This window comes from Medicago sativa, chromosome 6, assembly GCF_051527215.1.
Source record: "Medicago sativa cultivar Bolivia chromosome 6, Bolivia_mono, whole genome shotgun sequence".
In the NCBI taxonomy this organism is placed as follows: Eukaryota; Viridiplantae; Streptophyta; class Magnoliopsida; order Fabales; family Fabaceae; genus Medicago; species Medicago sativa.
In genome coordinates this window covers 83,345,063-83,368,639 of record NC_140754.1, presented here as the reverse complement: position 1 = coordinate 83,368,639, position 23,577 = coordinate 83,345,063, and the positions used below count along the sequence as shown (strand labels likewise).

General features: G+C 36.1%; 2 protein-coding genes and 1 long non-coding RNA gene across 3 annotated transcripts; all 3 read right to left on the bottom strand.

The window, feature by feature from the left end:
* Window positions 1–4,013: 4,013 nt before the first annotated feature.
* On the bottom strand, window positions 4,014–5,897 carry LOC146917457 (uncharacterized). The gene is made up of 3 exons (XR_015014161.1): window positions 5,026–5,897; window positions 4,596–4,916; window positions 4,014–4,407 (listed from the first exon to the last, which is right to left on the bottom strand). It is a non-coding gene; the product is annotated as an uncharacterized LOC146917457 (long non-coding RNA).
* A 595-nt stretch (window positions 5,898–6,492) lies between these two features.
* Window positions 6,493–11,330, bottom strand: LOC146917456 (TMV resistance protein N-like). Its single transcript, XM_085719290.1, has 3 exons — window positions 11,039–11,330; window positions 7,369–8,148; window positions 6,493–7,283 (listed from the first exon to the last, which is right to left on the bottom strand). Exons 1-3 carry the CDS (start codon window positions 11,237–11,239, stop codon window positions 6,660–6,662), a joined length of 1,605 nt encoding a protein of 534 aa, XP_085575416.1. The 5' UTR covers window positions 11,240–11,330; the 3' UTR covers window positions 6,493–6,659.
* Window positions 11,331–17,977: 6,647 nt separating this feature from the next.
* On the bottom strand, window positions 17,978–22,807 carry LOC146917455 (TMV resistance protein N-like). The gene is made up of 3 exons (XM_085719288.1): window positions 22,516–22,807; window positions 18,854–19,633; window positions 17,978–18,768 (listed from the first exon to the last, which is right to left on the bottom strand). The coding sequence occupies exons 1-3, from the start codon at window positions 22,714–22,716 to the stop codon at window positions 18,145–18,147; spliced, it is 1,605 nt and encodes a 534-aa protein (XP_085575414.1). The 5' UTR covers window positions 22,717–22,807; the 3' UTR covers window positions 17,978–18,144.
* Between the last annotated feature and the right edge of the window lie 770 nt (window positions 22,808–23,577).

Here is a 23,577-nt window from a genome sequence, read left to right as displayed (position 1 = left end):
CATTCTCACAAAATCATATTTATATTTGATCAGGATATAAAAAGCATTAAGAACAATTGAATTGAATAAAGACTAGAATATCATTCACAATAAATAGAGTTTCACAACATAATATCTCAATTAGGGTTACAACGAATCATCTCAGACCTAACCTCTAATGGATTTAGCTACTCATAATAGTGTTTACAAATAACATAATCATTAGAGGTAATAAAACATACACAAAGTGGTTGGAAGATGAAGAAATCGTCCTCCTGGCCTTCCTTGCAGTTGCAAAATCGCACTTGACTCTCTAGAATTCGTAACCCTTGTTTTTGGAATAGACTTCAGCTTAAATAGGCACAGAATATTGCCCAAATCGTGTCACGTTTTAAGTGAATCGTGACACGTTTTTACCTTCTGGAGCAAGAAACTGAATTAGGGTTTCACCAAATCGTGTCACGTTTTACCAATCGTGACACGTTTTCATAATGTCGAACCAAACCTTTCTGAAGCTTCTTAAATCGTGTCACGTTTCTGATAAATCGTGACACGTTTTCTTTCTTTGTATTTTCTTCAGTTTTTCTGCTCTTTTGCTGCATAAGTCTCCTTGTGAACTCCATTTTTGTGCTAAAATACATATAAAATTACGTAATGACAAGATGTCATCACAACCCCAAACTTAAACCATTCCTTGTCCTCAAGGAATTTACTTGCAAAGCTGACAATCGACAGTGAAATAACAATTACCTGATCAAGCGTAATTTTATCAGTGGAATTTACTTTCTGAAGCTTCTTAAATCGTGTCACGTTTCTGATAAATCGTGACACGTTTTCTTTCTTTGTATTTTCTTCAGTTTTTCTGCTCTTTTGCTGCATAAGTCTCCTTGTGAACTCCATTTTTGTGCTAAAATACATATAAAATTACGTAATGACAATGGTGGAGGTAGAGGTAATGTTATTTTTGCGTGCTGTTATTTTTGCTAAAATCTTGTGACAGTTAAAGCATTCAGACTTTGACTTCTTACCACTCTTTCTCCGGTTACCTCTACCTCCACCATTCCCTCTTGAGGAATGGTAAAAATCGGGGCCCGATTTTGCGTGCTGTTATTTTTCAGAAACGTATTTTTTGGGCCAGATTTGGTACAATTTTATGGGAGTTTCTTTTACTATAAATATAGGCATTGTATCAGTGTAAACCTTGAGATAGAGGGGGCTGAAACAAGGGTTTAGAAAGGCAACAACAAAACTAGGGTTTGTATAGAGTTTGTCTCTTTGGAACAAACACTAGGTTTTGAGGGTTGATTCACCTTGGGAAACACTATTAGGATTGAGTCTCTTGGTTACGGGAAGAGGCTGGGTTTTGGGTAGAATTAGGCGGGAGACTTATTCTTGTAACCCATTGAAATCTCTTTGTAACGTTACTCATCATATAGTGGAACGGAGGGCTGCTCTCTCCCCCAGACTAGGTCAATTTGGACCGAACTGGGTAAACAGATTCTTTGTGTTCTCTCTTCTCTTTTTATCTCACTGTTGTTTTCTACTTTTGGCTTGTGATTATAACTGTTCCATACACTTTGATTTTGGTTGCTTAATTATCCATTGCTCCACACATCAAGTTGTTATTGGTGTGAGTTTTTCATCGAATCCGCAACAATTGGCGCCCACCGTGGGGCAAGGGTCAAAGGATAATCAAGTACCATGGGTTCAAAGTGGGATATTGAGAAGTTTACCGGAGATAACGATTTTGGGTTATGGAAGGTAAAGATGGAAGCGGTGTTAATACAACAGAAGTGTGAGAAAGCTTTGAAGGGTGAAGGTTCGTTACCGGTCACCATGTCACGAGCGGAGAAGACCGAGATGATGGACAAGGCCAGGAGTGCCATTTTCTTGTGCCTCGGGGATAAAGTTTTGAGAGAAGTAGCAAAGGAACCAACCGCGGCATCGATGTGGGCAAAGTTGGAATCTTTGTATATGACAAAGTCTTTGGCTCATCGGCAATTCCTAAAGCAACAACTCTACTCATTCAAGATGGTGGAGTCAAAGGCCATCATGGAGCAACTTACAGAGTTCAATAAAATCCTTGATGACTTGGAGAATATTGAGGTGCAACTTGAGGATGAAGATAAAGCTATACTCTTGTTGTGTGCTCTACCGAAATCTTATGAATCGTTCAAAGATACCATGCTCTATGGCAAAGAAGGCGCTGTTACCTTGGAAGAAGTTCAAGCGGCTTTGAGAACCAAGGAGTTGACCAAGTCCAAGGACTTGAGAATTCATGAAAACGGTGAAGGCCTAAGTGTCTCAAGAGGGAATGGTGGAGGTAGAGGTAACCGGAGAAAGAGTGGTAAGAAGTCAAAGTCTGAATGCTTTAACTGTCACAAGATGGGTCACTTCATGAAGGATTGTCCGGAGATTAATGGTAACTCCGCACAAATTGTCACTGAGGGTTATGAGGATGCAGGTGCTCTGATGGTGTGGTGTTGTTTGGAGGATGAAGGTGATGTTGGTCACCTTGAGAATGATGCCTAGTGGAGCGGTGATCGTCTGGAGAGACGTTAAACACTCAACATCAGCCTGGAGAGGCAGTGGTAAGAATACTCATGATCAGTCTGGAGAGGCGGAGGCAACAATACTCATGATCTACCTGTTGAGGTGGAGTTTCAAGGTTGAAGACATAGTGGGATGTACGCATTTGCTAGTTGAGGTAGAGTACGCTCAGCTTGAGGTGGAGTTGAACACACCGGTAATGGTACGACTATGGAGGACCTTGGGTGCTATATGGATAGCACAGCTTGCGGGATTACTCTAAAAGAAGGCCAAGGGTGATTGGATGCAAGGAGACCTTCAAGGAAACGGGAGATGTCCTGTGTTGAAGATGTCATGGTGAATGCTTGTGGGACTACCTAAAATACCTAGCGTAGTTAGACTACAAGGACCTTCGAGAAGGCGGAAGACATTCCGAGGGCTGAAGGGATGGGAGGTGTATACTTGTGGATTACTCTAAAAGCCAAGGGTGATTGGGAACAAGTAGATCTTCAAGGAAGCGGGAGATGTCTCGTGTTGAAGAGGTTATGGTAAAGGCTTGTGGAACTACCTAAAATTCCTGGCGTAGTTGGACTGCAAGTATCTTCGAGAAGGCAGAAGACATTCCGATGGCTGAAGAGGTTAGGGTGTAAACTTGTGGAGCTACTTGGTGTAGTGGGAACAAGGGAAAGAGCAGCAAGGTGTTGATGTTAAATGGGCATCATCACTAATTTGAAGTCAAGGTGGAGATTGTTGTGAAAGTGACTCAAAATTGGAGTTTGGAGGCCAAAAATTGATGTTTGCTGAAAGTACAAATCGGGGCCCGAATGGAAAAATCGGGGCCCGATTTTGGCTGTCTTTGAGAGCAGTTTGGTACTGGAAAAATCGGCGCCCGAATGGTAAAAATCGGGGCCCGATTTTGCGTGCTGTTATTTTTCAGAAACGTATTTTTTGGGCCAGATTTGGTACAATTTTATGGGAGTTTCTTTTACTATAAATATAGGCATTGTATCAGTGTAAACCTTGAGATAGAGGGGGCCGAAACAAGGGTTTAGAAAGGCAACAACAAAACTAGGGTTTGTATAGAGTTTGTCTCTTTGGAACAAACACTAGGTTTTGAGGGTTGATTCACCTTGGGAAACACTATTAGGATTGAGTCTCTTGGTTACGGGAAGAGGCTGGGTTTTGGGTAGAATTAGGCGGGAGACTTATTCTTGTAACCCATTGAAATCTCTTTGTAACGTTACTCATCATATAGTGGAACGGAGGGCTGCTCTCTCCCCCAGACTAGGTCAATTTGGACCGAACTGGGTAAACAGATTCTTTGTGTTCTCTCTTCTCTTTTTATTTCGCTGTTGTTTTCTACTTTTGGCTTGTGATTATAACTGTTCCATACACTTTGATTTTGGTTGCTTAATTATCCATTGCTCCACACATCAAGTTGTTATTGGTGTGAGTTTTTCATCGAATCCGCAACACTAATTACCAATTACAATATGTAACAGAGTGTACTTTAGGATTTACTTGTATTGTTGGAGTTCTGTGTTCATTACAAAATAGGCCTACATGACAAGATGATGAGTTGTATTGGATAGCAGTGTAAAACACCTTTACACCATCACTTTCCTTAGTCATTAAACTCCTGTAGTACAAATATGCCTTAATGAGATCACTTGGTGGAATATTTTCATATAGTTTACAAATCTACCAATTTTAATGAAACTTCTATGAGCAATCAAACCCCTTCTAAACAAAGTACAGAATGGTGAATGAACATTAGGGCAACCACCAGCTACACCCTTGGTAACATTCATAACATGCTTTGCAAGACTTGCTCCAATATTCTTGACTTTGTCCTTTAATTCAATGCTCTTTTTGCATCAATTACTCCAACTTTGGTCCCTATAAGAGCACATAAACTTTTCTCAATAACCACTTTAGGCCTCTAAAACAGAGGAAACTTAACATCAACTATAAGAACACATACTGAATGATTGGATTATACAAACAAAAAAAATGATTCTTTTCCTTTATAAAAAGCAAAATTTTTACTTGTTGGAATTCTGTGTTCACTGCACTTGTCTTCATACCTTGAATGATATTGTTGCTGTAGCTCATATTGTGACAAAAATACAGTTGGAAAATGGAAGGCTGAGTAAGAAGTCTCTCATTGAATAAAAATGTGAGTGGGGAACAACATAGGCGATCGACATACTCATTGTCTTAGGGTTTTGAGGTGAAGATGTTGCGCTCAAATTGCTTATGTTATTGCTCATGGCCTAATGGGAGATATCCTCCTATTTTTGCCCATATATCCGCCTATGTGGTGAATGGAAATCATCAACACCATCATCTATTTTTCTTCTGTTTTTATTAGGATTGGTGAATTGAATATCTTCCGTTTTATTATTCTGCTTGAAGACATGGATTCCAATTTCCATAAGGAGGTTCAAATAAGCTTCACTTCATTTTAAAAAAATGATTTTGTCTAATTAATATAAATAAGCTTCACTTGTTTACCTGATGCAATTACATCATTTTTTTGGCCCTTGGACTTGAGTGAAATTATATACTTTAAGGGTTTCACCAAGGATATGACCATACTACCATGCCTGAAATGAAAAAAGGTTAATTTAAGAACTGGTAGAACAACAAATCCTGTTCTGAAGAAAACAGATAAATAAAAACACACTGGAACACAAGCAATTGATCATAGTTTAGCCAATTATGTCTACATCTTCGAGAATATAGTAGCTGCTGTGATTTTATATTATTCAAACTTAAGATGACACCTTACAACTTGAGATTAAATACTACGATCCAATTTACAATTTTATCTTTGAACAACTACACTTGCTCGCGAGTGACTGCACACTTATCCGTAAATATGAGTCAGAACAAAAACTGCTTTTAGTAAATATAAATAAATAGCATCATTAAGTATAAAAAACCATGCAGTAAAGTCTTGCATAAATATCGAATTAGCCAATGGCTCAGATTAAGACTATATATGATGTAAAATCTTTTAGGAATATATCACCAATCCTTCACCAGCCATATCATTGGTAGCACTCATAATATGCTTTGCATGACTGGCTCCAATATTTGTAACTTTATCCTAGAATTCAATGCTCTTTGCAACAGTTACTCCATCTTTGGCAACTATAGGAGCATCAAAACTTTGTTTAATCACCACATTAGACCTCTAAAATAGAGGAAACTTAACATCAGCCAACTCATTTTGAATGATTGAATTATACAAACTCAAAATACACCGGCGTTACAAATCAAATTCAAGCTAATAATAATATAGATATGATTCATTACTTACTATTAAATGTATAGTTGCATTAAAGTACAATATTTGAAATTTAACAAGAAAGGTAAAGTAATCACTCATCATATAAAAATGTAATTTAACAGTTTAAAAGCACTGATTTCACTTTAAAATTCATTTTGCTATAAAATTAAGTGAATTGAAACATACACATGCAAAGGAGAGAAGTGTTAAATCATGTGCAATGCTTTGTAGGACAGTGGAGAGGGATAAGGGTCTAGGGATTACTTTAGTGTCTATTCGTTTAGAAATCTGAGCAACTATATAATTATGTATAAGCTTTTTCTATAACAAATGATACAATAAAGTTAAATTGTTTTCATGAGTTATAAGTTATTTTTATAAGCAATCTTGGACAGCTTATGGACATGTCATTAATATTTTCTATAAACTTTCTCAAACAAACTCAAAAGTGTTTATATAATTAGATAAACTCAAATAAGACAATTTAAAACGGATTATGTGAACTTCTCAATACACAACACTAATGGGGGCTAACCATAGAAATGACAAGTATAATTCTATAATACTACATTTTTCCACTCAATCTTCGAGGGATAGCAATCTATGTATGCATGTAATGAAAGCTATAATTCAGAAGTATTGCATATCATGAAACAAATCATAACTTAAAGTGCAGAGAGTAATCATTTGAAGAACATAAATAATAATGATAATATGTAACATAATAAATAAGCACACAATTAAAATTACATATTTACATTATTTGTGTTAACAACGTGGTCATTAAATTCATCATTCACAATATCATCCAATGAATGATTCCATTTATCTATGCTCTTGTGATTGGCCTGAACTATTGTGAATGGTGGTCGTCTTCATAACCAAGAACATCCTTATCATCATCATCAAGAACATCAATAACATCATAAAAGACATCATCATCAAGAACATCATCAACGTCATAAAAAAAATCACCACCATCATCATTATTTAATTTTATCTTTTCATAAGGATTGGTGAATTGAACATCATCCATGTTATTTTGCTGTTTGAAAAAATGGATTCCAATTTCTGTTAGTGGTTCCATGTTCCAATGTACCTCCTGATGTTCACATATAATCTCTGCATGATTCCAGTCATTTTCTAAATGTATGGAGTCCTTCATGAAGTGATGTTGATCAAGTTGTCTCAGATTTATGTCATACAAATATGTATGATGAGTCGACATTATAAAAAAATGCATATATAGACGATCATATTTATTGCCAATGATGATTAGAATGGGCATTGTGATAAAAAACTTCTTTCCCGTGGGCATTGCTGCAGCTGATTTAGTAGAAAAACAGAGCGCCATGGAAGGAAGCTTGTTACGAAACCAAAAAGAAATTGTATGTCCCATGTTTTGGTGATCAAACCACTCTGGAATCCTCACAAATCCTGAAAAACAAAATTTGGTTCCTCCAGCCTCATGCAGCTCCTGTCAGCCACAAATAAATCATAGAGTAAACAATCTTATAAAATATTAAGTCAAATACAAGGAAAACAAAAAAAATAAAAAAAACCTGATTCAATAGCATGTTTCTGCACATGGAAGTCAATGATTTGCAGTGTTTTGCAGACAATTCTTTTAAATTTGGTGGAATCCCTCTGATTTCTCGAAGGTACTTGCAATTATCCAATGTAAGAGACCATAAAAAGTGAAAATCTTTGATGCATTCTGGAAGAATTGTGAAATTGTTTCCTGATAGGTCTAAAGTTGTCACATTAGCAGACCACATGAAAAGTATTGGAAGAAATTCATCTGACAAGTTGCAATTTCCCAGTTTAATATATTTTGGGCTTGTAAACACCTTAGAACTCAATTTCTCATCCAGTTTGGGCAATATGCAACCATCAACAAAAATGCATGACAGATTTGGCATACTTAAAATGCTACTTGGCAACCTAAGCATTCCATTTCCTATTATAATTAAGTGACTAATCCCCGTGAGATTTTGAAATGAAACAGGCACTTTTTCAATGGAAGTGTCATTCAAATCAATACGTGTTATATTCTTCATCTCTCCTAATATTTCTGGAAAAGTCTTAAGACTCTGACAATATGAAAGCCCCAGTAGTTGAAGAGAGGTCAACTTCAAAGGTGGGAAACTCATAAGCTTGCTGCAACCAAAAGCGTTCAAGATTTCGAGTTTATTCAGTAACCCAACAGATTTGTGAATCTCAATTAAATTATTACAGCCTACAAATGAAAAGATTTCTAAATTTGGGAGATTGGAGACGTCGTGTATCCTTGTTAAAAATTGACATTTGTCTAGATTTAACTCTCTCATATTCACAAACATCTGCAAAATATAAGGCAAAAGAAAAAGAATTAGTGAATGAATGAGTATTCTTATATTTTATAAGACGAGGGACTGGGTGTGACCTTTGAATTTGGATGAGTTAGGCGAAGCATAAGATGGTACCCCTATACGAAAATTTACCAAAAATATAGAAGGACAAAAGAGATGAATCGGAAGATTATTCCACATTTTCATTTGACATTGTGCAAAAAAACACACATGAACCGTAATTCAATGTTTATATTCATAACCCACATTAAAGAGACTTCTTCTTTCTCTTCCTCCAAGAAATCGTTTGAATTTTTACTATTATATCTATAAGGAAAAGAAAAGTATGACTATTTAATAAATCAATGGATTTTGTCAAAAAAAATAAAATAATGGATTGTTTAGGAGAGTATTATTAGAAATCATGGAATCATAGGGAGAGAAGTCATAGATGTAAGCAAGATAGCAAGCATAAGAGTACTCATGAGGGAGATACTCAAAGGAACTCATTAGAGAATGAATAGATTGATAAAAGATGGATATGAGTACAATGGTGAAAGCTATTTATAGAGGTGAGTTAGTGTAACTAACTCCTAACTAACTTGCTTGCTCTCCAAGCTATCTAGATAACTTGCTCTCCAAGTTATCTTCACACTATTATTCTAATAGTCCCCCTCAAACTCAAAATGGGAAAACTCACCAATTTGAGTTTGAAATACAAAGAAAATTACAATTTATTCTTACTGAAGTAACTAAGTAAAATGGAGGGTAAAAACAAGTAAATGGAAATGGAAAAAAAAAATCAGCAAAGCTAATGAAGCCCGGTAATGGCCCAATTGAGAGCATTGAGAAATCTGGACAATCTGTGTAGCAACTTGGAAACACGTTTTAGCTTCTTCTTCTTCTTCCCAAAAATCCTCAACCAGCTTTACCCAAAAATAACGATTGTGCAGAGCACAATTGTTCAAAAAAACAGCTTATTGAATCATGCTATTGAACCATAAACAACTTATCTCAAAAGCACTTTTCTTGTTTGCTGAAAACAACTTTTCTAAACACGAAATTCAGAAACGCGATTCTTGTGATTATCAGAACACGATTCTGAACTGAATCAAAACCACTTGTAACAAACGTGTTCTTCCGAAAAGCACTTTTCCAAAATCCGATTCAAAATAACTTCTTCAAACACTGCTTATGTAAAGCTTCAGAACAGGAAACAAGAAACGCAATTCGATGCTGTAAACGCAATTTTCTGAAAGTGCTTCTTCAAACTCGACTGATGAATCTGAGATGATTGAAATGCGAATTCAAAAGGTAATTCTGGAAAAGTGATTCTGCAAATTGTATTTCCAAAGCGCACTACGCCAAAAACGCAATTCTACTGACACTTGAATTGACCGTTGTCAACTTCTCAAAATCTCTCAATCTTACCGGAAAACGGTTATCCAATGACTGATTTGATTCCGGCGAAATTAACAATCAACTACGAATTCTCCCTCTATCCCACGGTATCCACCACAAGCGGAAATGGAGTTGGCGGAGAACGATGAGAACAGAGAACAACAGCGAACACAAGAAAACTCTTCCACCGGGATCAAAATCGACAATTGATTCGTCATGTAACTTGAAAAACATAAGCTGATTGTTGAAGGTAGAAACCAGTTGCTCAGTCTGTTTTCCGACGAACAACCACGAAGCCAAAAGCTTCACGGCGGCGACGCCGTAAACAGAGCTACACGATCTCACCGGTAATGTATCGATGAGAACCTCCGGCGCTGCAGAAACGACAAAATTAGAGGAATGATTCTCCAAGTCAGGTGCAAGAACGTCCAATTTCTCATCTTCTTGCGAATCAACGAACACACAATCGTTTTCTTTGACGATGTTGCAGCAAGGATCGACAATTACGCAAGAAATATCACCAATCTTGATGGAGAATCCATTGAATTTTGGTTCGATTGAAGGAGTAGAAATCAGAATGATTGGAGAATCGAAACTACCGAAAAGGATGCGAGAAGCGGAAGTTTCCTTGATCGCACAAGCAGAAGCAGCGTCATCGGAGTCTTCAACTTCAACAATGTCGGAAGCGGAAGCGGAAGCATCATCATCATCATCTTCCTCCCTTGGGTATCACTCTGATACCATATTAGAAATCATGGAATCATAGGGAGAGAAGTCATAGATGCAAGCAAGATAGCAAGCATAAGAGTACTCATGAGGGAGATACTCAAAGGAACTCATTAGAGAATGAATAGATTGATAAAAGATGGATATGAGTACAATGGTGAGAGCTATTTATAGAGGTGAGTTAGTGTAACTAACTCCTAACTAACTTGCTTGCTCTCCAAGCTATCTAGATAACTTGCTCTCCAAGTTATCTTCACACTATTATTCTAATAAGTATTATATCTATACGACATTGACACTTATGCTTTTGGAGTTTGCCGAAAGTCAATGACTTGTGTTAACAGAATTGAGATGAAGAGATAAATGATTGACAATTACAAAGAAAAGATATACACATAAACTCGGGTGAAATAATATGAATTTTGACTGCTAAGATATGAGTTAAAAATACTCAAAAATAATTCATACTCTATATCATTATTCTAATTTTAGTTCCCAATTTTGGTTGTAATTAATTGATTTTATTCAATATTTTATTTAATCACATGCATTTATTAATTTTGACTTTAAATTGCCCCTATAATTTTGTTACCAAATATTTTAAATAATATAAAATTCTCATTTAATATATATATATATATATATATATATATATATATATATATAAAATAAATTTTTGTGTCTCTAAAAATATAGCTTCTTGGGCTGCTGTTCCCTTTGCCCGTACTCGGGGCCACCCCTGACGAGGGAAAAAAATCATTACATTTACACATACCTTCATTGTGCCATGCAACTCAAATGATATAAAGTCACTTTGCTGTAGTTTGCATATAGAAAGCTTCTTTGGGCAAAAATCAGATGGTATGACCCGTGCAGGATATTTAGGCCATTCCAATACTCTCAAACTGTTAGGAAGATGTTTAGGACCTTTGGAAAATCTACCATTCTTAACAATAAGTGTTTTGAGGTTTTGCATCTTCTTGAGCTCATCTCCCTTCCATTCTATCACCTCTTTCTCAGATAACGGAAATTCCAAATATATAATTTCAATTTGACTTGATCCCTTAAAGTGCATAAAAAAAAACACAAATAAATCAAGATAACAAATAAACCATTCAAGGATAGGTTACAAATTGATATTAATAGTATTGGTAAAAACACAAAATCATCTATGTAGAACAATTCAATAGGTCTAAGTAGAAAGCTATGGTCAGTAGTCATTCATTCTCACAAAATCATATTTATATTTGATCAGGATATAAAAAGCATTAAGAACAATTGAATTGAATAAAGACTAGAATATCATTCACAATAAATAGAGTTTCACAACATAATATCTCAATTAGGGTTACAACGAATCATCTCAGACCTAACCTCTAATGGATTTAGCTACTCATAATAGTGTTTACAAATAACATAATCATTAGAGGTAATAAAACATACACAAAGTGGTTGGAAGATGAAGAAATCGTCCTCCTGGCCTTCCTTGCAGTTGAAAAATCGCACTTGACTCTCTAGAATTCGTAACCCTTGTTTTTGGAATAGACTTCAGCTTAAATAGGCACAGAATATTGCCCAAATCGTGTCACGTTTTAAGTGAATCGTGACACGTTTTTACCTTCTGGAGCAAGAAACTGAATTAGGGTTTCACCAAATCGTGTCACGTTTTACCAATCGTGACACGTTTTCATAATGTCGAACCAAACCTTTCTGAAGCTTCTTAAATCGTGTCACGTTTCTGATAAATCGTGACACGTTTTCTTTCTTTGTATTTTCTTCAGTTTTTCTGCTCTTTTGCTGCATAAGTCTCCTTGTGAACTCCATTTTTGTGCTAAAATACATATAAAATTACGTAATGACAAGATGTCATCACAACCCCAAACTTAAACCATTCCTTGTCCTCAAGGAATTTACTTGCAAAGCTGACAATCGACAGTGAAATAACAATTATCTGATCAAGCGTAATTTTATCAGTGGAATTTACTTTCTGAAGCTTCTTAAATCGTGTCACGTTTCTGATAAATCGTGACACGTTTTCTTTCTTTGTATTGTCTTCAGTTTTTCTGCTCTTTTGCTGCATAAGTCTCCTTGTGAACTCCATTTTTGTGCTAAAATACATATAAAATTACGTAATGACAATGGTGGAGGTAGAGGTAATGTTATTTTTGCGTGCTGTTATTTTTGCTAAAATCTTGTGACAGTTAAAGCATTCAGACTTTGACTTCTTACCACTCTTTCTCCGGTTACCTCTACCTCCACCATTCCCTCTTGAGGAATGGTAAAAATCGGGGCCCGATTTTGCGTGCTGTTATTTTTCAGAAACGTATTTTTAGGGCCAGATTTGGTACAATTTTATGGGAGTTTCTTTTACTATAAATATAGGCATTGTATCAGTGTAAACCTTGAGATAGAGGGGGCTGAAACAAGGGTTTAGAAAGGCAACAACAAAACTAGGGTTTGTATAGAGTTTGTCTCTTTGGAACAAACACTAGGTTTTGAGGGTTGATTCACCTTGGGAAACACTATTAGGATTGAGTCTCTTGGTTACGGGAAGAGGCTGGGTTTTGGGTAGAATTAGGCGGGAGACTTATTCTTGTAACCCATTGAAATCTCTTTGTAACGTTACTCATCATATAGTGGAACGGAGGGCTGCTCTCTCCCCCAGACTAGGTCAATTTGGACCGAACTGGGTAAACAGATTCTTTGTGTTCTCTCTTCTCTTTTTATCTCACTGTTGTTTTCTACTTTTGGCTTGTGATTATAACTGTTCCATACACTTTGATTTTGGTTGCTTAATTATCCATTGCTCCACACATCAAGTTGTTATTGGTGTGAGTTTTTCATCGAATCCGCAACAATTGGCGCCCACCGTGGGGCAAGGGTCAAAGGATAATCAAGTACCATGGGTTCAAAGTGGGATATTGAGAAGTTTACCGGAGATAACGATTTTGGGTTATGGAAGGTAAAGATGGAAGCGGTGTTAATACAACAGAAGTGTGAGAAAGCTTTGAAGGGTGAAGGTTCGTTACCGGTCACCATGTCACGAGCGGAGAAGACCGAGATGATGGACAAGGCCAGGAGTGCCATTTTCTTGTGCCTCAGGGATAAAGTTTTGAGAGAAGTAGCAAAGGAACCAACCGCGGCATCGATGTGGGCAAAGTTGGAATCTTTGTATATGACAAAGTCTTTGGCTCATCGGCAATTCCTAAAGCAACAACTCTACTCATTCAAGATGGTGGAGTCAAAGGCCATCATGGAGCAACTTACAGAGTTCAACAAAATCCTTGATGACTTGGAGAATATTGAGGTGCAACTTGAGGATGAAGATAAAGCTATACTCTTGTTGTGTGCTCTACCGAAATCTTATGAATCGTTCAAAGATACCATGCTCTATGGCAAAGAAGGCGCTGTTACCTTGGAAGAAGTTCAAGCGGCTTTGAGAACCAAGGAGTTGACCAAGTCCAAGGACTTGAGAATTCATGAAAACGGTGAAGGCCTAAGTGTCTCAAGAGGGAATGGTGGAGGTAGAGATAACCGGAGAAAGAGTGGTAAGAAGTCAAAGTCTGAATGCTTTAACTGTCACAAGATGGGTCACTTCATGAAGGATTGTCCGGAGATTAATGGTAACTCCGCACAAATTGTCACTGAGGGTTATGAGGATGCAGGTGCTCTGATGGTGTGGTGTTGTTTGGAGGATGAAGGTGATGTTGGTCACCTTGAGAATGATGCCTAGTGGAGCGGTGATCGTCTGGAGAGACGTTAAACACTCAACATCAGCCTGGAGAGGCGGTGGTAAGAATACTCATGATCAGTCTGGAGAGGCGGAGGCAACAATACTCATGATCTACCTGTTGAGGTGGAGTTTCAAGGTTGAAGATATAGTGGGATGTACGCATTTGCTAGTTGAGGTAGAGTACGCTCAGCTTGAGGTGGAGTTGAACACACCGGTAATGGTACGACTATGGAGGACCTTGGGTGCTATATGGATAGCACAGCTTGCGGGATTACTCTAAAAGAAGGCCAAGGGTGATTGGATGCAAGGAGACCTTCAAGGAAACGGGAGATGTCCTGTGTTGAAGATGTCATGGTGAATGCTTGTGGGACTACCTAAAATACCTAGCGTAGTTAGACTACAAGGACCTTCGAGAAGGCGGAAGACATTCCGAGGGCTGAAGGGATGGGAGGTGTATACTTGTGGATTACTCTAAAAGCCAAGGGTGATTGGGAACAAGTAGATCTTCAAGGAAGCGGGAGATGTCTCGTGTTGAAGAGGTTATGGTAAAGGCTTGTGGAACTACCTAAAATTCCTGGCGTAGTTGGACTGCAAGTATCTTCGAGAAGGCAGAAGACATTCCGATGGCTGAAGAGGTTAGGGTGTAAACTTGTGGAGCTACTTGGTGTAGTGGGAACAAGGGAAAGAGCAGCAAGGTGTTGATGTTAAATGGGCATCATCACTAATTTGAAGTCAAGGTGGAGATTGTTGTGAAAGTGACTCAAAATTGGAGTTTGGAGGCCAAAAATTGATGTTTGCTGAAAGTACAAATCGGGGCCCGAATGGAAAAATCGGGGCCCGATTTTGGCTGTCTTTGAGAGCAGTTTGGTACTGGAAAAATCGGCGCCCGAATGGTAAAAATCGGGGCCCGATTTTGCGTGCTGTTATTTTTCAGAAACGTATTTTTTGGGCCAGATTTGGTACAATTTTATGGGAGTTTCTTTTACTATAAATATAGGCATTGTATCAGTGTAAACCTTGAGATAGAGGGGGCCGAAACAAGGGTTTAGAAAGGCAACAACAAAACTAGGGTTTGTATAGAGTTTGTCTCTTTGGAACAAACACTAGGTTTTGAGGGTTGATTCACCTTGGGAAACACTATTAGGATTGAGTCTCTTGGTTACGGGAAGAGGCTGGGTTTTGGGTAGAATTAGGCGGGAGACTTATTCTTGTAACCCATTGAAATCTCTTTGTAACGTTACTCATCATATAGTGGAACGGAGGGCTGCTCTCTCCCCCAGACTAGGTCAATTTGGACCGAACTGGGTAAACAGATTCTTTGTGTTCTCTCTTCTCTTTTTATTTCGCTGTTGTTTTCTACTTTTGGCTTGTGATTATAACTGTTCCATACACTTTGATTTTGGTTGCTTAATTATCCATTGCTCCACACATCAAGTTGTTATTGGTGTGAGTTTTTCATCGAATCCGCAACACTAATTACCAATTACAATATGTAACAGAGTGTACTTTAGGATTTACTTGTATTGTTGGAGTTCTGTGTTCATTACAAAATAGGCCTACATGACAAGATGATGAGTTGTATTGGATAGCAGTGTAAAACACCTTTACACCATCACTTTCCTTAGTCATTAAACTCCTGTAGTACAAATATGCCTTAATGAGATCACTTGGTGGAATATTTTCATATAGTTTACAAATCTACCAATTTTAATGAAACTTCTATGAGCAATCAAACCCCTTCTAAACAAAGTACAGAATGGTGAATGAACATTAGGGCAACCACCAGCTACACCCTTGGTAACATTCATAACATGCTTTGCAAGACTTGCTCCAATATTCTTGACTTTGTCCTTTAATTCAATGCTCTTTTTGCATCAATTACTCCAACTTTGGTCCCTATAAGAGCACATAAACTTTTCTCAATAACCACTTTAGGCCTCTAAAACAGAGGAAACTTAACATCAACTATAAGAACACATACTGAATGATTGGATTATACAAACAAAAAAAATGATTCTTTTCCTTTATAAAAAGCAAAATTTTTACTTGTTGGAATTCTGTGTTCACTGCACTTGTCTTCATACCTTGAATGATATTGTTGCTGTAGCTCATATTGTGACAAAAATACAGTTGGAAAATGGAAGGCTGAGTAAGAAGTCTCTCATTGAATAAAAATGTGAGTGGGGAACAACATAGGCGATCGACATACTCATTGTCTTAGGGTTTTGAGGTGAAGATGTTGCGCTCAAATTGCTTATGTTATTGCTCATGGCCTAATGGGAGATATCCTCCTATTTTTGCCCATATATCCGCCTATGTGGTGAATGGAAATCATCAACACCATCATCTATTTTTCTTCTGTTTTTATTAGGATTGGTGAATTGAATATCTTCCATTTTATTATTCTGCTTGAAGACATGGATTCCAATTTCCATAAGGAGGTTCAAATAAGCTTCACTTCATTTTAAAAAAATGATTTTGTCTAATTAATATAAATAAGCTTCACTTGTTTACCTGATGCAATTACATCATTTTTTTGGCCCTTGGACTTGAGTGAAATTATATACTTTAAGGGTTTCACCAAGGATATGACCATACTACCATGCCTGAAATGAAAAAAGGTTAATTTAAGAACTGGTAGAACAACAAATCCTGTTCTGAAGAAAACAGATAAATAAAAACACACTGGAACACAAGCAATTGATCATAGTTTAGCCAATTATGTCTACATCTTCGAGAATATAGTAGCTGCTGTGATTTTATATTATTCAAACTTAAGATGACACCTTACAACTTGAGATTAAATACTACGATCCAATTTACAATTTTATCTTTGAACAACTACACTTGCTCGCGAGTGACTGCACACTTATCCGTAAATATGAGTCAGAACAAAAACTGCTTTTAGTAAATATAAATAAATAGCATCATTAAGTATAAAAAACCATGCAGTAAAGTCTTGCATAAATATCGAATTAGCCAATGGCTCAGATTAAGACTATATATGATGTAAAATCTTTTAGGAATATATCACCAATCCTTCACCAGCCATATCATTGGTAGCACTCATAATATGCTTTGCATGACTGGCTCCAATATTTGTAACTTTATCCTAGAATTCAATGCTCTTTGCAACAGTTACTCCATCTTTGGCAACTATAGGAGCATCAAAACTTTGTTTAATCACCACATTAGACCTCTAAAATAGAGGAAACTTAACATCAGCCAACTCATTTTGAATGATTGAATTATACAAACTCAAAATACACCGGCGTTACAAATCAAATTCAAGCTAATAATAATATAGATATGATTTATTACTTACTATTAAATGTATAGTTGCATTAAAGTACAATATTTGAAATTTAACAAGAAAGGTAAAGTAATCACTCATCATATAAAAATGTAATTTAACAGTTTAAAAGCACTGATTTCACTTTAAAATTCATTTTGCTATAAAATTAAGTGAATTGAAACATACACATGCAAAGGAGAGAAGTGTTAAATCATGTGCAATGCTTTGTAGGACAGTGGAGAGGGATAAGGGTCTAGGGATTACTTTAGTGTCTATTCGTTTAGAAATCTGAGCAACTATATAATTATGTATAAGCTTTTTCTATAACAAATGATACAATAAAGTTAAATTGTTTTCATGAGTTATAAGTTATTTTTATAAGCAATCTTGGACAGCTTATGGACATGTCATTAATATTTTCTATAAACTTTCTCAAACAAACTCAAAAGTGTTTATATAATTAGATAAACTCAAATAAGACAATTTAAAACGGATTATGTGAACTTCTCAATACACAACACTAATGGGGGCTAACCATAGAAATGACAAGTATAATTCTATAATACTACATTTTTCCACTCAATCTTCGAGGGATAGCAATCTATGTATGCATGTAATGAAAGCTATAATTCAGAAGTATTGCATATCATGAAACAAATCATAACTTAAAGTGCAGAGAGTAATCATTTGAAGAACATAAATAATAATGATAATATGTAACATAATAAATAAGCACACAATTAAAATTACATATTTACATTATTTGTGTTAACAACGTGGTCATTAAATTCATCATTCACAATATCATCCAATGAATGATTCCATTTATCTATGCTCTTGTGATTGGCCTGAACTATTGTGAATGGTGGTCGTCTTCATAACCAAGAACATCCTTATCATCATCATCAAGAACATCAATAACATCATAAAAGACATCATCATCAAGAACATCATCAACGTCATAAAAAAAATCACCACCATCATCATTATTTAATTTTATCTTTTCATAAGGATTGGTGAATTGAACATCATCCATGTTATTTTGCTGTTTGAAAAAATGGATTCCAATTTCTGTTAGTGGTTCCATGTTCCAATGTACCTCCTGATGTTCACATATAATCTCTGCATGATTCCAGTCATTTTCTAAATGTATGGAGTCCTTCATGAAGTGATGTTGATCAAGTTGTCTCAGATTTATGTCATACAAATATGTATGATGAGTCGACATTATAAAAAAATGCATATATAGACGATCATATTTATTGCCAATGATGATTAGAATGGGCATTGTGATAAAAAACTTCTTTCCCGTGGGCATTGCTGCAGCTGATTTAGTAGAAAAACAGAGCGCCATGGAAGGAAGCTTGTTACGAAACCAAAAAGAAATTGTATGTCCCATGTTTTGGTGATCAAACCACTCTGGAATCCTCACAAATCCTGAAAAACAAAATTTGGTTCCTCCAGCCTCATGCAGCTCCTGTCAGCCACAAATAAATCATAGAGTAAACAATCTTATAAAATATTAAGTCAAATACAAGGAAAACAAAAAAAATAAAAAAAACCTGATTCAATAGCATGTTTCTGCACATGGAAGTCAATGATTTGCAGTGTTTTGCAGACAATTCTTTTAAATTTGGTGGAATCCCTCTGATTTCTCGAAGGTACTTGCAATTATCCAATGTAAGAGACCATAAAAAGTGAAAATCTTTGATGCATTCTGGAAGAATTGTGAAATTGTTTCCTGATAGGTCTAAAGTTGTCACATTAGCAGACCACATGAAAAGTATTGGAAGAAATTCATCTGACAAGTTGCAATTTCCCAGTTTAATATATTTTGGGCTTGTAAACACCTTAGAACTCAATTTCTCATCCAGTTTGGGCAATATGCAACCATCAACAAAAATGCATGACAGATTTGGCATACTTAAAATGCTACTTGGCAACCTAAGCATTCCATTTCCTATTATAATTAAGTGACTAATCCCCGTGAGATTTTGAAATGAAACAGGCACTTTTTCAATGGAAGTGTCATTCAAATCAATACGTGTTATATTCTTCATCTCTCCTAATATTTCTGGAAAAGTCTTAAGACTCTGACAATATGAAAGCCCCAGTAGTTGAAGAGAGGTCAACTTCAAAGGTGGGAAACTCATAAGCTTGCTGCAACCAAAAGCGTTCAAGATTTCGAGTTTATTCAGTAACCCAACAGATTTGTGAATCTCAATTAAATTATTACAGCCTACAAATGAAAAGATTTCTAAATTTGGGAGATTGGAGACGTCGTGTATCCTTGTTAAAAATTGACATTTGTCTAGATTTAACTCTCTCATATTCACAAACATCTGCAAAATATAAGGCAAAAGAAAAAGAATTAGTGAATGAATGAGTATTCTTATATTTTATAAGACGAGGGACTGGGTGTGACCTTTGAATTTGGATGAGTTAGGCGAAGCATAAGATGGTACCCCTATACGAAAATTTACCAAAAATATAGAAGGACAAAAGAGATGAATCGGAAGATTATTCCACATTTTCATTTGACATTGTGCAAAAAAACACACATGAACCGTAATTCAATGTTTATATTCATAACCCACATTAAAGAGACTTCTTCTTTCTCTTCCTCCAAGAAATCGTTTGAATTTTTACTATTATATCTATAAGGAAAAGAAAAGTATGACTATTTAATAAATCAATGGATTTTGTCAAAAAAAATAAAATAATGGATTGTTTAGGAGAGTATTATTAGAAATCATGGAATCATAGGGAGAGAAGTCATAGATGTAAGCAAGATAGCAAGCATAAGAGTACTCATGAGGGAGATACTCAAAGGAACTCATTAGAGAATGAATAGATTGATAAAAGATGGATATGAGTACAATGGTGAAAGCTATTTATAGAGGTGAGTTAGTGTAACTAACTCCTAACTAACTTGCTTGCTCTCCAAGCTATCTAGATAACTTGCTCTCCAAGTTATCTTCACACTATTATTCTAATAGTCCCCCTCAAACTCAAAATGGGAAAACTCACCAATTTGAGTTTGAAATACAAAGAAAATTACAATTTATTCTTACTGAAGTAACTAAGTAAAATGGAGGGTAAAAACAAGTAAATGGAAATGGAAAAAAAAAATCAGCAAAGCTAATGAAGCCCGGTAATGGCCCAATTGAGAGCATTGAGAAATCTGGACAATCTGTGTAGCAACTTGGAAACACGTTTTAGCTTCTTCTTCTTCTTCCCAAAAATCCTCAACCAGCTTTTCCCAAAAATAACGATTGTGCAGAGCACAATTGTTCAAAAAAACAGCTTATTGAATCATGCTATTGAACCATAAACAACTTATCTCAAAAGCCCTTTTCTTGTTTGCTGAAAACAACTTTTCTAAACACGAAATTCAGAAACGCGATTCTTGTGATTATCAGAACACGATTCTGAACTGAATCAAAACCACTTGTAACAAACGTGTTCTTCCGAAAAGCACTTTTCCAAAATCCGATTCAAAATAACTTCTTCAAACACTGCTTATGTAAAGCTTCAGAACAGGAAACAAGAAACGCAATTCGATGCTGTAAACGCAATTTTCTGAAAGTGCTTCTTCAAACTCGACTGATGAATCTGAGATGATTGAAATGCGAATTCAAAAGGTAATTCTGGAAAAGTGATTCTGCAAATTGTATTTCCAAAGCGCACTACGCCAAAAACGCAATTCTACTGACACCTGAATTGGCCGTTGTCAACTTCTCAAAATCTCTCAATCTTGCCGGAAAACGGTTATCCAATGACTGATTTGATTCCGGCGAAATTAACAATCAACTACGAATTCTCCCTCTATCCCACGGTATCCACCACAAGCGGAAATGGAGTTGGCGGAGAACGATGAGAACAGAGAACAACAGCGAACACAAGAAAACTCTTCCACCGGGATCAAAATCGACAATTGATTCGTCGTGTAACTTGAAAAACATAAGCTGATTGTTGAAGGTAGAAACCAGTTGCTCAGTCTGTTTTCCGACGAACAACCACGAAGCCAAAAGCTTCACGGCGGCGACGCCGTAAACAGAGCTACACGATCTCACCGGTAATGTATCGATGAGAACCTCCGGCGCTGCAGAAACGACAAAATTAGAGGAATGATTCTCCAAGTCAGGTGCAAGAACGTCCAATTTCTCATCTTCTTGCGAATCAACGAACACACAATCGTTTTCTTTGACGATGTTGCAGCAAGGATCGACAATTACGCAAGAAATATCACCAATCTTGATGGAGAATCCATCGAATTTTGGTTCGATTGAAGGAGTAGAAATCAGAATGATTGGAGAATCGAAACTACCGAAAAGGATGCGAGAAGCGGAAGTTTCCTTGATCGCACAAGCAGAAGCAGCGTCATCGGAGTCTTCAACTTCAACAATGTCGGAAGCGGAAGCGGAAGCATCATCATCATCATCTTCCTCCCTTGGGTATCGCTCTGATACCATATTAGAAATCATGGAATCATAGGGAGAGAAGTCATAGATGCAAGCAAGATAGCAAGCATAAGAGTACTCATGAGGGAGATACTCAAAGGAACTCATTAGAGAATGAATAGATTGATAAAAGATGGATATGAGTACAATGGTGAGAGCTATTTATAGAGGTGAGTTAGTGTAACTAACTCCTAACTAACTTGCTTGCTCTCCAAGCTATCTAGATAACTTGCTCTCCAAGTTATCTTCACACTATTATTCTAATAAGTATTATATCTATACGACATTGACACTTATGCTTTTGGAGTTTGCCGAAAGTCAATGACTTGTGTTAACAGAATTGAGATGAAGAGATAAATGATTGACAATTACAAAGAAAAGATATACACATAAACTCGGGTGAAATAATATGAATTTTGACTGCTAAGATATGAGTTAAAAATACTCAAAAATAATTCATACTCTATATCATTATTCTAATTTTAGTTCCCAATTTTGGTTGTAATTAATTGATTTTATTCAATATTTTATTTAATCACATGCATTTATTAATTTTGACTTTAAATTGCCCCTATAATTTTGTTACCAAATATTTTAAATAATATAAAATTCTCATTTAATATATATATATATATATATATATATATATATAAAATAAATTTTTGTGTCTCTAAAAATATAGCTTCTTGGGCTGCTGTTCCCTTTGCCCGTACTCGGGGCCACCCCTGACGAGGGAAAAAAATCATTACATTTACACATACCTTCATTGTGCCATGCAACTCAAATGATATAAAGTCACTTTGCTGTAGTTTGCATATAGAAAGCTTCTTTGGGCAAAAATCAGATGGTATGACCCGTGCAGGATATTTAGGCCATTCCAATACTCTCAAACTGTTAGGAAGATGTTTAGGACCTTTGGAAAATCTACCATTCTTAACAATAAGTGTTTTGAGGTTTTGCATCTTCTTGAGCTCATCTCCCTTCCATTCTATCACCTCTTTCTCAGATAACGGAAATTCCAAATATATAATTTCAATTTGACTTGATCCCTTAAAGTGCATAAAAAAAAACACAAATAAATCAAGATAACAAATAAACCATTCAAGGATAGGTTACAAATTGATATTAATAGTATTGGTAAAAACACAAAATCATCTATGTAGAACAATTCAATAGGTCTAAGTAGAAAGCTATGGTCAGTAGTCATTCATTCTCACAAAATCATATTTATATTTGATCAGGATATAAAAAGCATTAAGAACAATTGAATTGAATAAAGACTAGAATATCATTCACAATAAATAGAGTTTCACAACATAATATCTCAATTAGGGTTACAACGAATCATCTCAGACCTAACCTCTAATGGATTTAGCTACTCATAATAGTGTTTACAAATAACATAATCATTAGAGGTAATAAAACATACACAAAGTGGTTGGAAGATGAAGAAATCGTCCTCCTGGCCTTCCTTGCAGTTGCAAAATCGCACTTGACTCTCTAGAATTCGTAACCCTTGTTTTTGGAATAGACTTCAGCTTAAATAGGCACAGAATATTGCCCAAATCGTGTCACGTTTTAAGTGAATCGTGACACGTTTTTACCTTCTGGAGCAAGAAACTGAATTAGGGTTTCACCAAATCGTGTCACGTTTTACCAATCGTGACACGTTTTCATAATGTCGAACCAAACCTTTCTGAAGCTTCTTAAATCGTGTCACGTTTCTGATAAATCGTGACACGTTTTCTTTCTTTGTATTTTCTTCAGTTTTTCTGCTCTTTTGCTGCATAAGTCTCCTTGTGAACTCCATTTTTGTGCTAAAA

Coding starts and splice junctions, on each gene's coding strand:
- LOC146917456 (XM_085719290.1), bottom strand. CDS start 11,239: ATGCAAAACCTCAAAACACTTATTGTTAAGAATGGTAGATTTTCCAAA. Junction 8,149..11,038: donor AGTTGCATGGCACAATGAAG/GTATGTGTAAAT, acceptor TATATTTTGCAG/ATGTTTGTGAATATGAGAGA. Junction 7,284..7,368: donor GAAACATGCTATTGAATCAG/GTTTTTTTTATT, acceptor TGTGGCTGACAG/GAGCTGCATGAGGCTGGAGG.
- LOC146917455 (XM_085719288.1), bottom strand. CDS start 22,716: ATGCAAAACCTCAAAACACTTATTGTTAAGAATGGTAGATTTTCCAAA. Junction 19,634..22,515: donor AGTTGCATGGCACAATGAAG/GTATGTGTAAAT, acceptor TATATTTTGCAG/ATGTTTGTGAATATGAGAGA. Junction 18,769..18,853: donor GAAACATGCTATTGAATCAG/GTTTTTTTTATT, acceptor TGTGGCTGACAG/GAGCTGCATGAGGCTGGAGG.